Source organism: Cornus florida, unplaced genomic scaffold (assembly GCF_030987335.1).
Source record: "Cornus florida cultivar Cherokee Brave unplaced genomic scaffold, ASM3098733v1 CherokeeBrave_3.0.0_Hap2_Chr11, whole genome shotgun sequence".
NCBI lineage: Eukaryota > Viridiplantae > Streptophyta > Magnoliopsida > Cornales > Cornaceae > Cornus > Cornus florida.
Window position 1 is genome coordinate 130,812,527 of NW_026775581.1, and position 14,421 is coordinate 130,826,947.

Below are 14,421 nucleotides of genomic sequence, written 5' to 3' on the forward strand. Positions count from 1 at the left end.
ATGATTGAATACTAGATGTAATTTAAGACTTCAAATTTAAAATTGGAGGAAGAATAGAGGGGTTGGGATAAAACTGATGTCGCAATTTAGTTTCAGTATTGTTCTTCAACTATGCTAGTTTAAATGGCTTGATTAAACTCTGTAATTGTTTGCAAAACTATTGTAAACAATCTTGGGGAATGCTTCTAGACTAAATTAAGAGTCCTAAGATTAGTTTTAGAGACCAACAGAGTGGTTGAATTTGATCAGAGAAGGAGCGGACGGACTGAAACGAAACAACGGGGACAGGGGCTCTCAAAGGAGGTGAGAGCCGGCTCCATAGAAGTGGGAGCCGGCTCCCACAACAAAGTAGAGCCGGCTCTAAGAAGTCCTAGAGCCGGCTCTAGGCTGGAAAAGAGCCTGCTCCAAATTCTGGAGCAGACTCCCTTGTTATTTTTGATTTATTTTAAGTTTTTTAACTTTTCTAGGTACTATGTTCACTGTTTGGGTAATCTGGGTTATTAATCAGTTTTAAAATTTTAGTTGGGTGTTAAATAATCATTTTAACTTGTAACTAAGGTCTTGAATTGCATAAATTTACCCCTTAGTTTAAATGGAATTAACAGTACGCTATTTGACAACTTTGCATACAGTTAACGGCTGGAAGGAGATTTGTTGATTAATTTTAATCTGATGGTTTAGGGGGTTATAAAATGATTTTAAATTTATTTTAGATGCATGATGAAGTCTTTTAAAGTAATATATTGGACTGGTGGCATAGAGGGGGGCTCTGTGCTAAAGGATACAACACAATATAAGTATATGACTTAGTGTTCTGTTACCGGATGGAGGAAACTAGATCGCTTAGTTTAATTTAGCGATTTATTGGACTATAATATTATTATAGAACTAATTGTAAATACATGATAGGGTCAGTATTTTATTAAATTTGAACTATGCATGTGTTGGATGTTAATTGATAGAATAGTTTATTCTCCGATGCAATTACATGGATTATTACTGGATTTTATTTGCTAGATTGTTAAGATTCCTTCTGCAAGTATTGGATGGTGGTTTTTGGTCTGTAAATTATTGAACTGTTATGTATGTTGTAATTTACATGGATATGGAGGATGGTATGTACCGGTATGGGACGGTGACATACTAGGGACGGTTTAGCTCAAAACGCATAAACCTAACCTAATGGATTAATGGAATGGATTGAAAGATATCGAATCCTAATTGTGGCTAAGTCAGATCAGCTGTAACCAAGTTGGATGACTTCCTGGATTAACGGATGGTAGTTAAGTCATATCCACTGAATAAGTTGAGTGACTAACTAGTTGGTTTATTGTAGGTTAGTTTAATAAATAGTTGAACTGCTTACCCTGGATTTGGACGGACTTTATATATATGTTTATGGTACCACGAGTTGAGCTTGAGTCTCAGACTCGTTGGTTAGGGTGCGTATATGCAGTGGATGCGTAGCTGGTTATAATAGGTTGAGGTGTACCCTGTTAGGTTTAGGTACTCATGCCCACCTTTGGGTGCGTATTCGCATGTTGCCTTCTATTCAGGTTGAGACCCCTATTATAGACTAGTGAATGTCCTTTAGTGTGGATATATTTATATGTATGGACTAGATAGATATTGTGAGGTGTCTACGGTGTATCTGCGTATCGGGTCACTGTATGGATTGCAGTTAGATTAGAACTTGCTTGTGGGTCTGACCCACTCCTTTATTATTCTTTTCAGGTACAGGACGGTTCCAGCCTTAGAGCTTGATCGTGCTTGTCGAGGACAGTCTCACCTTCATCTGATTTCGTAGGACTTCTCTCGATATTTCTAGCATTATCTATTTTCAGTTTTCAGTTTCAGTTGAACTTTTGGTTAGGGGTCCATCAGTGGAATCCCAAGTTGTAACCTTGAAGTTTTGGAGGATTGGAGTTTCATTTTTCAGTTGTCCATGGAGGATTTTATAATTAATGTTTCTTTCAGTTTTATTCTATCTTTATTTGTTCTTTTTTTATCATCTGTGTTCGTTTTAAAATACTTTAATTGTTTGATGTTCCCTCGGGTTTGGGCCTGGGCCTGATCAACCCGTGTCTCGGATTCGAGGGGTATCACACTTTTGGAGCACTTGATTCATAGCAGAATTCAGTCTTTTTCTTTTCTTTTTTCTTTTTTGTTTTCTTGTTTCTTGTTTTTTTTTCTTTTGTGATTGTTGTAGTTGGGGGAAACATTAATTTTCATGATGACTATCACATTTCCAAAATATACATATATAAATCAGTTCGAAAAAACAAAGAGAGTGAAAAAAACATTTTAAAGAAGGGACATTGATTTGAAGTAGAAGAAGTTTTGCTCCTTGGACGAAATAAAATCTATCCAAAATTGGGCAAAAAAAAAAAAATTATAATACTAATTTTAACCTTCAATCATTTAAAAAATTACAAAAACTTTACTAAAATTCTCTTACTCATAACTAGGGATGGCAATTTGACCTGCCTCGCCCCACTCCGTTATTGGCGGTTTTGAGGGACCATTTAGCTTATTTGGGTAGAGATAGTTTGATGTAATAAAAATCCGCGCGGATTTGGTGCCAGGATGGGGGAGGTCGCCCCGCCCCGTTTTTGGCGATTTTGGAGGACCATTTAGCTTATTTGGGTGGGGATGGTTTGATGTAATAAAAACCCGGGCGGGTTTGGTGTGAGAACGGGGGGAGGTCGCCCCGCCCCGCCCCGCCCCGTTTAGATAGACAATTTATTTAAGTACTCTTATTTCATTAGTAAATATATTTCCCAGTATATATATATATATATATATATATATATATATATATATATATATATATATATAAAGTACCCTATATAACAATATTAAAGTAACAAATGACTTTGATTAGAAAGAAAGTTACAATGGTGAAGAGTCAAAGATGAGGAGAAAAAAAAAAAAGAGTAAATATATCTTAATAATAAATAAATTATGGTCTTAAATGGGGCGGGATAGGTACCCGCGGGAGTAAAAATGTTAAACGGTTGTGGGGATGGGTGGAAAGTCTCCCATTTTTTGGCGGAGGCGAGGGCAGAGTTTTTAAACGGTTGCAGGGGCGGGGGAGGGTACACCCGCCCAAACCCGCCCCCGTTGCCATCCCTACTCATAACCAACTATAAGGAATATATTTTTTATTTAATTATTTAAGGAATATTATTTAAATTTGAATTTTATAATCTAATTAATGTTACCGAAATGCCTCCCATTTGGAGAGGAGAGAAGACATCATACCATTGCGTTTTGAGTCAAAAAATATTTTCTTAGTTGGTACTCACACACACATACCTACACTGAGACTTCGTTTTGAGTGACTGGTGTTAATAAACTCTTTAGTTTAAATTACACTTACCTCCCCTTTACTTATGATACATTATACTTACCTCCCATTTAATTAGGATTTATTACACTTACCTCCCTACTAATAAATCGACCTCCCTAATTAGAATTTAGTACACTTACCTCTGTGCTAACAAATCAACCTCTCTAATTAGGATTTATTACACTTACCTCCCTACTAACAGAGTGACCTCTACCGTTAGTTTCACTAATGATCAGAGTTGGTCAATGTTGATATGACAAGTTTTTAAAATTTTATAAAATAAATATGTCTTTAAAATTAATGTGATAACACTTTTGTCCAATTTTTGTTGTGAACAAAAAAAGATAAGTTATACATTTAATTAAAGAAACTTAGATGTATGAAATTGTTGTAAGTTAAGGGGTACAATTGTCTCTGCACACAAAAAAAAAACATTTTAAAAAAATGGTTTATTACACTTACACACATGTAACTAGAAGACAATTAAATATAATTACATTCCAAACGTGTCCCTCAATTTTGATTTCAATAATTGAAACTAAACCGACCAATAAAACCAAACTTTAACTAGTTTGATTTGGATTAATTCCATAGTTTTGACATTGAGATAAGGCATTAAGATAATTGAGAATTATGTCATTGATTCTTGTCTCATATTGGATTAAGATTGGGACAATTTTGGTCATATAAGGTTGGTTGTTGGTACCATCTAATATCTTAAAATTTTTAATCGAATTGCTAACACCGGATTCTAATAAATGGTACGAGAGAGCGGTGTAATACCCTTAGTTTTCAAAAGGATACAATGGGAATTTAAAATTGATTTTATTGCATTTTTATTTCATTATGTGATTTATGTGCTCATTTGCGTAATTGTTTAATTGTTTCTTTATTTTAAATTAAGAGAAGTGATAGATCTTCCGACTTCAATTACCGACTACTCCTCCGAATATAACGTGGTTGGGAATGAGCGGAAGAGAAAGAGATATTTACGGGAATTTTTTTAAGAGTTCCAATAGGATCCAACCACGTTATATTCGTAAGAAGAGTCGACAATTAACGTCGGAAGACCTATCATTTTTCTTAAATTAATTGTGTATTTGTTCTTGATTCTAAATTACTTGTTTATTTGTTTTAAAGTAATTGTTTAATTTTAATTGTTTAGTTGTCTAAATTAATTGTTTTATTTGGTCTTGTATATGATATAGGATTAGGGTTTTATTTTTTATATGGTATGGACGCAGACTTATATTAGGTTTTAAATTAAACCTGGTAGATATAGAGTTATGCAGATTAGAGTTTGGGATGTCTATATATATTTTCTTTTAAGTTTGCTAGGGTTGGGAACAATCCTACTCACGTAATATTTGTGAGAAGGAAAACAGAGGCTCTAGACTGGTATTGAGAGAAACAGAGAGGGTCTTGGGTGATTTTCTGTGAGGCTAAAGAAGGAAGACTGGAGGAAGAACAGAGGGGTTGCTTCTGGATAGAACCAAGAAGCAATAGAGGAAGGGAACTGTGAGCAGAGCAGAAGGGAAACAGACTTGGAGAATTCTGAAACTTAAAGACGACGCTTAAGGTTTCAAACCGGAATCGTGAGGCAAGTTTCATTCTATCTCCTTCTTGTAAACTTGTGTTCTGTGCATTCTATATAGTCTCCAGGAATTAATTCAATTTTTAAAACTGATGTTTGATGCATGTTTACCGGACTGTAAACTGATTAACGTATAAATACCTGAAGTTTGCTTTCCTTACATAAACTATTTGGATTATGTATTAAACTTTTGTAAATTAATTCATAAAGGAATGTAAGGAGTTTCTGGGATGGTTTGGATGTAAATTAAACTTTAAAATGGAATATTGATGCATGTTATCTGACCCTAAATTGTCCGTTTGTTTTGTTAACTGGAACTATAGTTCTTGTATAAACTATTTTGTTATACCGTAAGTTTTGGGTCAATTAAATCACAAAGGTTTATGAAGGGTTTTTAGGAATTTAGGAACATAAATAGAACTCTAAGAATGCTACAAGGCTTGGGATAGAACATTGGATTTCGCCGGAAGCACAGACGACAACCGGACGAAGCAGAGACGAAGCAATGGAGCAGAGACGGCTCTCAGGGGAAGAGAGTCGGCTCACTAAGTGAGGGAGCCTGCTCCCAAGAAGGTAGAGCCGGCTCTTCATGGGGGAGAACAGGCTCTGGAAGATGAAGAGCCGGCTCCCATGGGGGGGAGCTGGCTTCTTTGAACAGAAACCCCTCCGGGGGTATTTTTGGTATTTTTTTGATATTTCAGGGGCAAAAAGGTAATTCTGGAGTTCCATGGGGGTTCTTAAATGGTGTACAGGGTATGTTTAAGACCTAGGATGTATTGATTCAGTTCATGGGAATGGACAACATAATTTTAAAATGTGAATGTTCAATGCTGTTAAGAAGGAAGGAGAACTGGAATCGTTGGTTGGCTAGCAAATTAAATGAACTGCTATAAAGGTAAGTGTTAGGATTTTATACCAATGATATAAATGACATGTTTCAGTTCCAAGAAGTTTGGTTATGCTATGGTTAGGGTCGTCATGTAATTCTAACTGATAGGTTGCATGCCGACGGGTGGTTATGCTATGGTTAGGGTCGTCATGTAATTCTAACTGATAGGTTGCATGCCGACGGGAGTTGTAGGAGTTTTAGTTGCTAGCTTTATTTTAGTAAATTAAATGGACTTGTATGGGAATATTTTTGGGGTTTCATAAGATGTACTCCGTGTAGATTTCTGAGTGTCGTTATATCAGACACATGATCTATTTAAGCATTATTTGGCATGCCGTCAAGGATGGTATAGGTTGTGATTACTAGTTTTGTTTTAGCAAACGAACTGGACTAGTATGGTGGTATTTTTGGCAGTCTAGTATAATATGCACAGTTATAACTTTATTTGTCATTATATTGTGCTATGGATGTTAATTGATAAACTGTTAAAATTTATGTTCAATCAATTGGATGCATGATAGGATCTTAATAATATCTGATTTCTATTATGCTGGTTTCTGGATATATTTGATATTCTAATGAATGTGCATCATTTTGTGGATTATTTGCATTATATGTACCGGTATGGGACGATGGCATATCAGGGATGGATTAGATCAAAAAGTTAAGTCCCACCCCTTTATACATACGGAATGGATTAACTAAAATAGTTAACTCCTACATGGATATATGTCCTGTCAACAAAAACAGTTGAACGACATAACGGATGTTTATTTTCTCTCTCTGCATTAGGAATGAATTTATATATATATATATATATATATATATATATATATATATATATATATATACTTATGGTACCGTGATACGAGCTTGAGTCTTCTGATCACGGTTAGGGTGCGTATATCGCAAAGGTTGGGTAGCTAGATATAGCTGATGTTCCCTGGTAGGTCTAGGTACTTGGCCGCTGAAAAGTGTGTTTTTATGTCACCTTCTGCCCAGGCTGAACTATGTTATAGGCTAATGAACATACTATAATGTGTATATATATATAGACTATCTTAGATAGTACCGAGCTATCTAGGATGTATCTGCGTATCGGGTTTATGTACGGATTGTAGTAGGATGGAACTTGCATGTGGGCCTGACCCACCTTTATTTTTCAGGTGTTCGTGAGTATCAAGCTTAGAGCTTGATCGTGGTGATGCAAATACAGTCACTCACTCTTCCGACTACATAGGATATCTTTTCTTATTTTAGGTTTGGATATTTATTCTGTAAATTTATTTATCAGTTGGAATTATTAGGGGTCCACTGGATGAATTCCCGAGTTGTACAGATTTGAAGGATTTAAATAATATTAATTTATTATTTAAAGTTTGGGATTTTTATTTTAGATTTTTTTCAGCGCATTATTATTTTATTCTTAATTTAGTTTTTATTCTTGCTTGTTTACATATTGATTGTTTGGTATTTCTCGGATTTGTGCTCAGACTTGATCACCCGTGGCTCTAAAATCGAGGGGTATCACAAGCAGACTCAATTCTTGATCCAGAAATGATGTTTTACTTTGAAGAAATAATAAGCACTTATGTTGAATAAATTATTGAAAGAAATAAAAAGAAATGTTATCATTTTATATTTGGAAACCATAAAAGGATCTTCTAAAAAGTCACTAATATTCTATTTTGGATCAAATAAGGATCTGAATGTTGAAAAGATTAATGTTGTAATGTTTCTAATTTTTACTATTTTCCATTTTCTGAATTTTTTTTTTTTTGTTTTTGCAAGGGCATTTTCCTCTTTTTTTGTTTTGCGTGCCGGATACCATGGGGTGTGTCGGGTGTGTCCGAGAGTTGGTCGGGACATTTTCTCGAGTTCAAGACTCTTGTAAATGCACCAGTTGCCATTTCGGTATTTTCCTCTTTTTTGGCCAGAAAGTTCCGTGTGGGACCCACTTCCGGAATCATCGCGTACGGTGATTTTGGTTGGGTCAATTTGCATCTCATTTATTTTATTTATTGTGTTTTATGTGGTTATTGTATAGTTTGTATATATGTGTGTGCGCGCGTGTGGTGGGAAAAAAAAAAGGAAAAAAGAAAAGTAAAAAAATATATATATATATATACTTATTTTTTTATGGTGGGACCCACCACTCACCCATTTTGTGTGAAGAGGCCAATTTAGGCCTCTTATTCTCTTTCCTCGGCTATCTTTCTCACCCTTTTTTTCATTTCTTTTTATTTTCATTTTTCTTTAAAGCTTTAAGTTTTGATTAATCCTCAATCGTTGGGAGTTTTTGGGTGTCGTTTGCGGCAAATCGGATAGCTCATCGAGGCCGTTACGTTAATGTAAACAATTTCATATTTTGTCACCTTCGGAAATTTCGAGTTTAAGGGTTCAAATTGGGAGTTTTTCATCATTTTGAGAGTAAGGGTGTTTAATTCACAATTTCTTAAATCTTTGTGAATTATCTTATACATATTGTGTCTTAGTATGTTTATCTTGTATGAATTCTTGCAAAAAATTGTTTAATGATGTATATGAAATTGTGTAAGTATATGTTAAGTGAAGTGTTATGATAATGTATGCTTATATGAAATAAATCCATATTTTCTATGTTTGCTATGCTAGATTATTATTAAATGAAAGCATGATGTATTTTTGTGGGAATTCTTGTAAAGCTTGCTAGTGGATTAAGTTGAATTAGTTGTAAAATGATAAATTGCGGCATGAAACATCCATGCATTTCATTGGGAGGAAATGAGAATGATGTTTTGGAAGAAAAAAGGGTTTTTAGGAAAGGTTTTGACAAAAGGGTTTTTGTGAAAAAATCGAACACCAAGGATGTACCGAGGGTCCGTGGATTTAGTGTAACCTAAAGGGAACTAGGGAAATCACCCTAGCGTGGTTGAGTTATCTGGGCCCCAAATGATGCCGCGGGGTTATCAAGGGTCAGGGACAATAACCAATCCTTCTCTTGTGTTGCCGAGGAGTCACCGAGGGACGGGTTATGTTAACGGTTTGAAAAGTGATAGACTAGATTTTGAAAAAAAAAGAGAAAATGTGGAGCAACGTCATACATGGCATTGCATTTCATGGCATGAATTTATTTCATTATGACTTGAATTTGTATTGTATTTTTCCCCGGCATAGCATGATCCCGTTGCCTTTGTTTCTATTCATTGTTTGGATTCATGGGGTCTTAAGAGGTGCATCTTAGGCACTTTCTACTGAGCTTTTGCTCACCCCTTTATTAACATTTTTCAGGACATGTCAAAGATATGACGGATGACAATCCACCACAAGCATGATGGGACTAGAAGGGATGTTTTGCAACCTTTAGTGTTTTAGAGTCATTCTTTTGTAGAATATCAATGACAAAAATATATTAAACTTGTTTGGCATGGCCTTGTAATGTAACTTTAAGCTTGACTCTATTATGATGTAAATTGGACAATTGTAAAGATCATATATATTTATGATGTGAATGGGGTTAATGAAGTTGTAATTATAAATAATTAATGATGTTTTTCATCCATGAAAGTAGTATGATGCATTTCAAAGTGTTTTGGGATATGTTAGATAAGTTTTGAAGGTCCAAGAGAGGTCATTGCATTTTTGTGCATTTAAGCAGGTTGTTGTAGGTTCTTTTTTAGCAGAGATCATGCCAAATTTTTTATTTTTTATTTTTATAATTGACCTCGGGGTCGGGTAAGGATTCGGTTAACGGTTCGGACCTACAGGTTCGGGTCGTTACAAATGTGTCCCTCTATAAATTAATAAAAAAATAGGTAAAAAAAATTAATTAAATGTGAAATAACTAAACTGCCCCTCTTTATATATATAATGTAGGGTTGTAGGCAAAAAACACCACCCTTATGGTATGCATATAGAGTATATAACTCCCCATACGTTTTAAATCTCCTTAACATTCAATTTTGAAGCAAAATAAGGATTTGAATACTGAAAAGACTAAAGTATTCTGCTACAACTGAATAAAAAAAATAGATAAATAAACTAATTAAATGTGACATACACACACATAAGGACATTATCGAAAGAGTCAAGTGTATTTCTAAAAAACTTATATCTTAAAAATGTCATGTACAATGCAACGCACATGAATAAATTTTATCAAAACAATGACATTAAACAATTTGCCATATTTATTCAAGTTTAACGGAGTTATATACTCAAAATAAAGAATAAGGGTGTTATTTGTCAAAAATGTAAACATTATAAGTATTTTTCTCACGTTTTGAAAATTTTATATCTTAACGGTGATTTTAGATCATTTTTTTGCTCATTTTTTAAACTTAACGAATTTATATACATAATATAAGCCTTTCTTTGATAATTTTTCTCTAACTTAACGGAATTATATACATAAAATAAACAATGGAGATATTATTAACCATAAGGGTGTGCTTCTCACTTTCTAACCCATGTTTTTTATTTTCTCGTTCTTCCAATTTCATCAATCCAACCGAAGCATAAAGATGGGTAAAAAAGAGAGTGGATGAAATACTTGAGTGGGAAAATGCAGAGGCTTTGAAGCAAATCCACAACAGCAGCCAACCCACCCCACACTCAAAAGGGCTCTGAGGTGAAGGCGGGGACGGTGACCCTAGACAGAGAGCGCTGTGCGGCGGTGAGTGAGGGCTGCAGATGAGAATAGATTCGAAATTGTGGGTTAGGAAATTACTGTGTGTGTGTATATATATATATATATAAATAACATTTCCGTTTGGTCGATTAAAATTAAAAAAAGAAAGAATGGTTCCATGTTTTTGGAACCGGATTGAATAGAACCATATCTATCCGATTTACCGGTTCAATCCATTTTTGGTGCACCCTACTTGTAAGAGACAGAGAGGCTTTTCAATCGGAGTCGCTGTTCTTCGCCGTGGGTGGATTTCGACGACCCTTTCTGTTGCCTACAACATCTCTATGCACTCGTAAACAGTAATACACTAGTAAGTACATTTTATTATTATTCTTTCCTGCATTTTATTTCTTTCAGAGGAATAGAAAACTCATCTTGCACTGACTCTGTAAGTTTTAAATATTGATTCCTGATAGAACATAACTCGAACCCTTATGCTGAATTATTTATTGATTTATTTTTTTGAGTTTGTTAGAATTGGATTTTTGCCAAGCCACCTCTTGGATTTTCATGGGTCTTCTAGTATGAGTGTGTGAAATGAAGCCACAGAAGGAAAAAGGAGGTTTAATTGGTTCACTCCTGAGTCCTGGCATTTGAAGTGATGTGCTATTTCAAACATTAACTTAAATCTGATTTAAAATTAAAAAGCAATTTCTAATTATGTTAAGCCTATTATTGGACACTACTCATAAAGCAAATGTCATCTCCATTACCAAATGTATTTATTGCTTAAAAGAAAAAGAAAAAGAAAAAAGAGATTAATAATACATCATTGCAAGGAAATTTATGTAACAAACAGGAAGTTTTATAGAAGACATAGCAAAGAAACTAAAGATCAGCTCAGGATTGGCTTATGCTTCCTTCTTATCCTTGAGTTTGGGTTGGCGTGGCAAATGCTTATCAGTTTCCTCTATGTTTCTCATGAGGTGAGCAAACATTGATATGGGCAACATCTTGTGGCCTGGCTTGGCATCTGTATAAGCAGAAAGCTGAGTTGTCTCTCTGACAAGAAGTGAGAACTTTGAAGTTGAGGTTGATTGAATATCCCTTGCCTCTTTGATGAAGTGCGCAGGCATGTCTGCTACCTGCAATGCTTGGAGAGAAGTGAGTTCTCCGAGGCCTCTAGGAAGCCTAGTAAAATTGGGACAATAAGCAATGGTTAGCGTTTGAAGCTTCCCCATTGCTCCGTCTTTCATCGCTGTCCATCTTTCGAGTTTTTTACAACGGAGAATTGATAGTTTCTTTAGCTTAAGAAAAGCCCTTGTGCCAAACTGTATCTCCTTTCCGTTGTAGGCATTGCACAATGAGAGAAGAACTAGGCTGGGCAAGTGCTGGAGAGCTGAGAGGGGATCTTTCATTAGCAGACAGTCCCACAAATACAGATATTTGAGGGAATGAAGCTTCTCAATCCAAGCTAGTAAATTATCAATTGGGCCTCCAATTCTCAGCTTTTCTAGGTTCTCAAGGGGATTGCAGGAAATCATGTCAATATGTTCCTCAGGCGCACATTTTATTGTCAAGGAGCGGAGGAATTTCATATGATCAATGGACTCAAAGAGGGTTACTGAGTGGCAGCTTTTAACCTCACCCACTGATAATTTTTGGAGTTGAGGAAGATGATGTAGTCCCTTTGTGATACCTTCAGTAACTCCAACTCCAGCGAGTGTTTGGAGATCTTTAAAAACCTCAATCGCCACGACTAAGTTCACAACTTTATCACCAAAAGACCCTGCAAGAAGAAGATGCCTCAGCATTTTCATGCCTTCTAAACCGTCGGGCAAGTCCCTGATGAATGTGTCTCTGATGTCTAGAGTCTGTAATCTTTGCAGTTTCTTGAGGGACGTGGGTAGCTTTTTAAGCTTTGTACCCCTCAACCCCAAATACCGCAACAAACCAAGATCTCCGACTGAATCTGGCAGGTCGTCTCTGGTAAGATGTTGAATTTCCAACACAGAAAGCAGCCTGAAGCTGCTTACTGATGTGATGAAGAGAGGCTGGTGTTTGTATCCCTTGAATAAAAGTAGAGAATACATTCCGCTCAGGTTTAGCTTGTCCACTTCAGTTATGGGAATGCTGCTGCTTTCAGCACTTAAGGAAAGGTGGTGGGGCCTCTCTGGCTGTAGGGCATTCCCACTTCTGTCAAGCAGAGAACTGCTGAATTTATCTTGTTCAGACCTTTTTAGGGCAAATTCTCGCATCGGTCTTAGGACACGACATGTTTCTACCTCTCCATCCAAGCCCACCTGAGCCATTTGAATCATGTTCCTCCAGATGAGCTCTTCCATTTGAAGTCTGGCAGCCTCCTCCGCGGTCATGGTAGCCCTTGCTTGCACAAAGCCCTCTGCTATCCACAGCTGCTGCAGTCTCTTACATGGGATCTCAGAATTCAAGGGGAACAATGCAGCATACAAGAAGCAGCTCTTGAGCACCGCGTGAAGATCAGAATAGCATAGAGGTGTGAAGTGAGCCTGCGAAAGCATGTGGCGGACTATGGTCCATTCTTTGGTTTCCATCTGCTTTGTTGAGAGAAGCCCTCCAATAGTAGCAATGGCAAGCGGGATACCCTTGCATATCCCCAAAATTTCTTCTGCTTCTGATTTGACTACAGAAGGCCAAAACGTGGTCTGTTGCAAGCACACGCGCTTCTGGAGTAGATTGAAAGCATTTTGTGGTGTTAGCCGCGGGATATGAATTGCATATTTGCAATCAGGTAAGTACTGTAAATTTGTTCCGGATGTGAGGAGAATCTTTGCTTGGCAGTCTTGAGGCAAAGCACTCTTTACATATTCCCATTCATCTTTTTTCATAACATCGTCCAACACCAGCAGGAACTTCTTCCCAACCAAGCGGCTGCGGATCATCTCTCTCAGAGATGCATCGTTCATTGCATCAATATTCCTAGGAGCCATCATGGACATGCTTTTGAGAATCCCTCTCAGCACATCTTGCAATAGGCTTGTGGTTGGACTTTGAAATACAGAGGCCCAAGCATGACAATTGAAATGATGTCTCATGCTCTCATAAACAGCTGCTGCTATGGTGGTCTTGCCAATTCCCCCAACTCCCGTCACACTGATGATCACAGGATCACTTTGCTCTTCCTCGACCATCAACCAACTCTCGAGCTTGCTTACTTCCTCCTGCCGCCCTAAAATTGAAGTCTCAAGAATCATTTGCGTGGCCCTTCTTGAATCATGTGCCGGCACTGTAGTAGCAGCAGCTTGCACGTGGGTGATTCTGACAAGATTCATATTTAATGCTTCCCAGATGAGTCTCTGCATTTCCTTGGTCGCCTTCTCTGAGAACTGTCCCAACAGTTCCAACGAGTCCATTCCAAACAGGTGCTTGTGCCAACTGGTGGTAGAGTCGGTAGGACAGGCACGATTAGAAGGAAGAGTCAAATTTCTTACCACTGACACATTATTTTCTGATGATATATGTCTGTGGCTCCGCATTTGATGTGATGAATGAAACCCGTTCCCATTAATAATAGAGTTGGTCTGTTGGTGGCTTCTGGACAAAAACTGCTGAATCTTGGTTGACAAGGTATCCTTGCCCACGATGAGAAAACGCGAAGAAAGAAATTTGCTAAATAGAGAACCAGAAGTATTCTTATCGAACAAATACAAATCATAGGTAACAATGATTTCTTCAACTTCTACAGCCAGAGCCGCAATTTGTGAAACCCACCTTGAGATTTTTTCATATTTCTTTATCTTTAATTCTTCTTGATTGTTGACATTTCTTCTCCATTCCGTGTCATGGAGATCTCTCTTCCACTCTGCATCACGGAGATAAGGTTTTACCCGCTCGAACACTTTCTTGATCTGCTCTAGGTGGACGGCTATTAGCAAATTGGATTCATGGCTAATACATTCTTTGAGTTTGCGGAGGAGGTTACCAACTGGGACAGCCAT

General features: G+C 36.8%; 1 protein-coding gene across 1 annotated transcript; it reads right to left on the reverse strand.

The window, feature by feature from the left end:
• Positions 1-11,355: 11,355 nt before the first annotated feature.
• LOC132282146 (disease resistance protein RPM1-like) lies at positions 11,356-14,421 on the reverse strand. Its single transcript, XM_059783766.1, has one exon. It carries the CDS (start codon positions 14,419-14,421, stop codon positions 11,356-11,358), a length of 3,066 nt encoding a protein of 1,021 aa, XP_059639749.1.

Bases quoted from the DNA above. Each gene is read 5' to 3' on its own strand.
- LOC132282146 (XM_059783766.1), bottom strand. From the start codon at position 14,421: ATGGCTGTCCCAGTTGGTAACCTCCTCCGCAAACTCAAAGAATGTATT.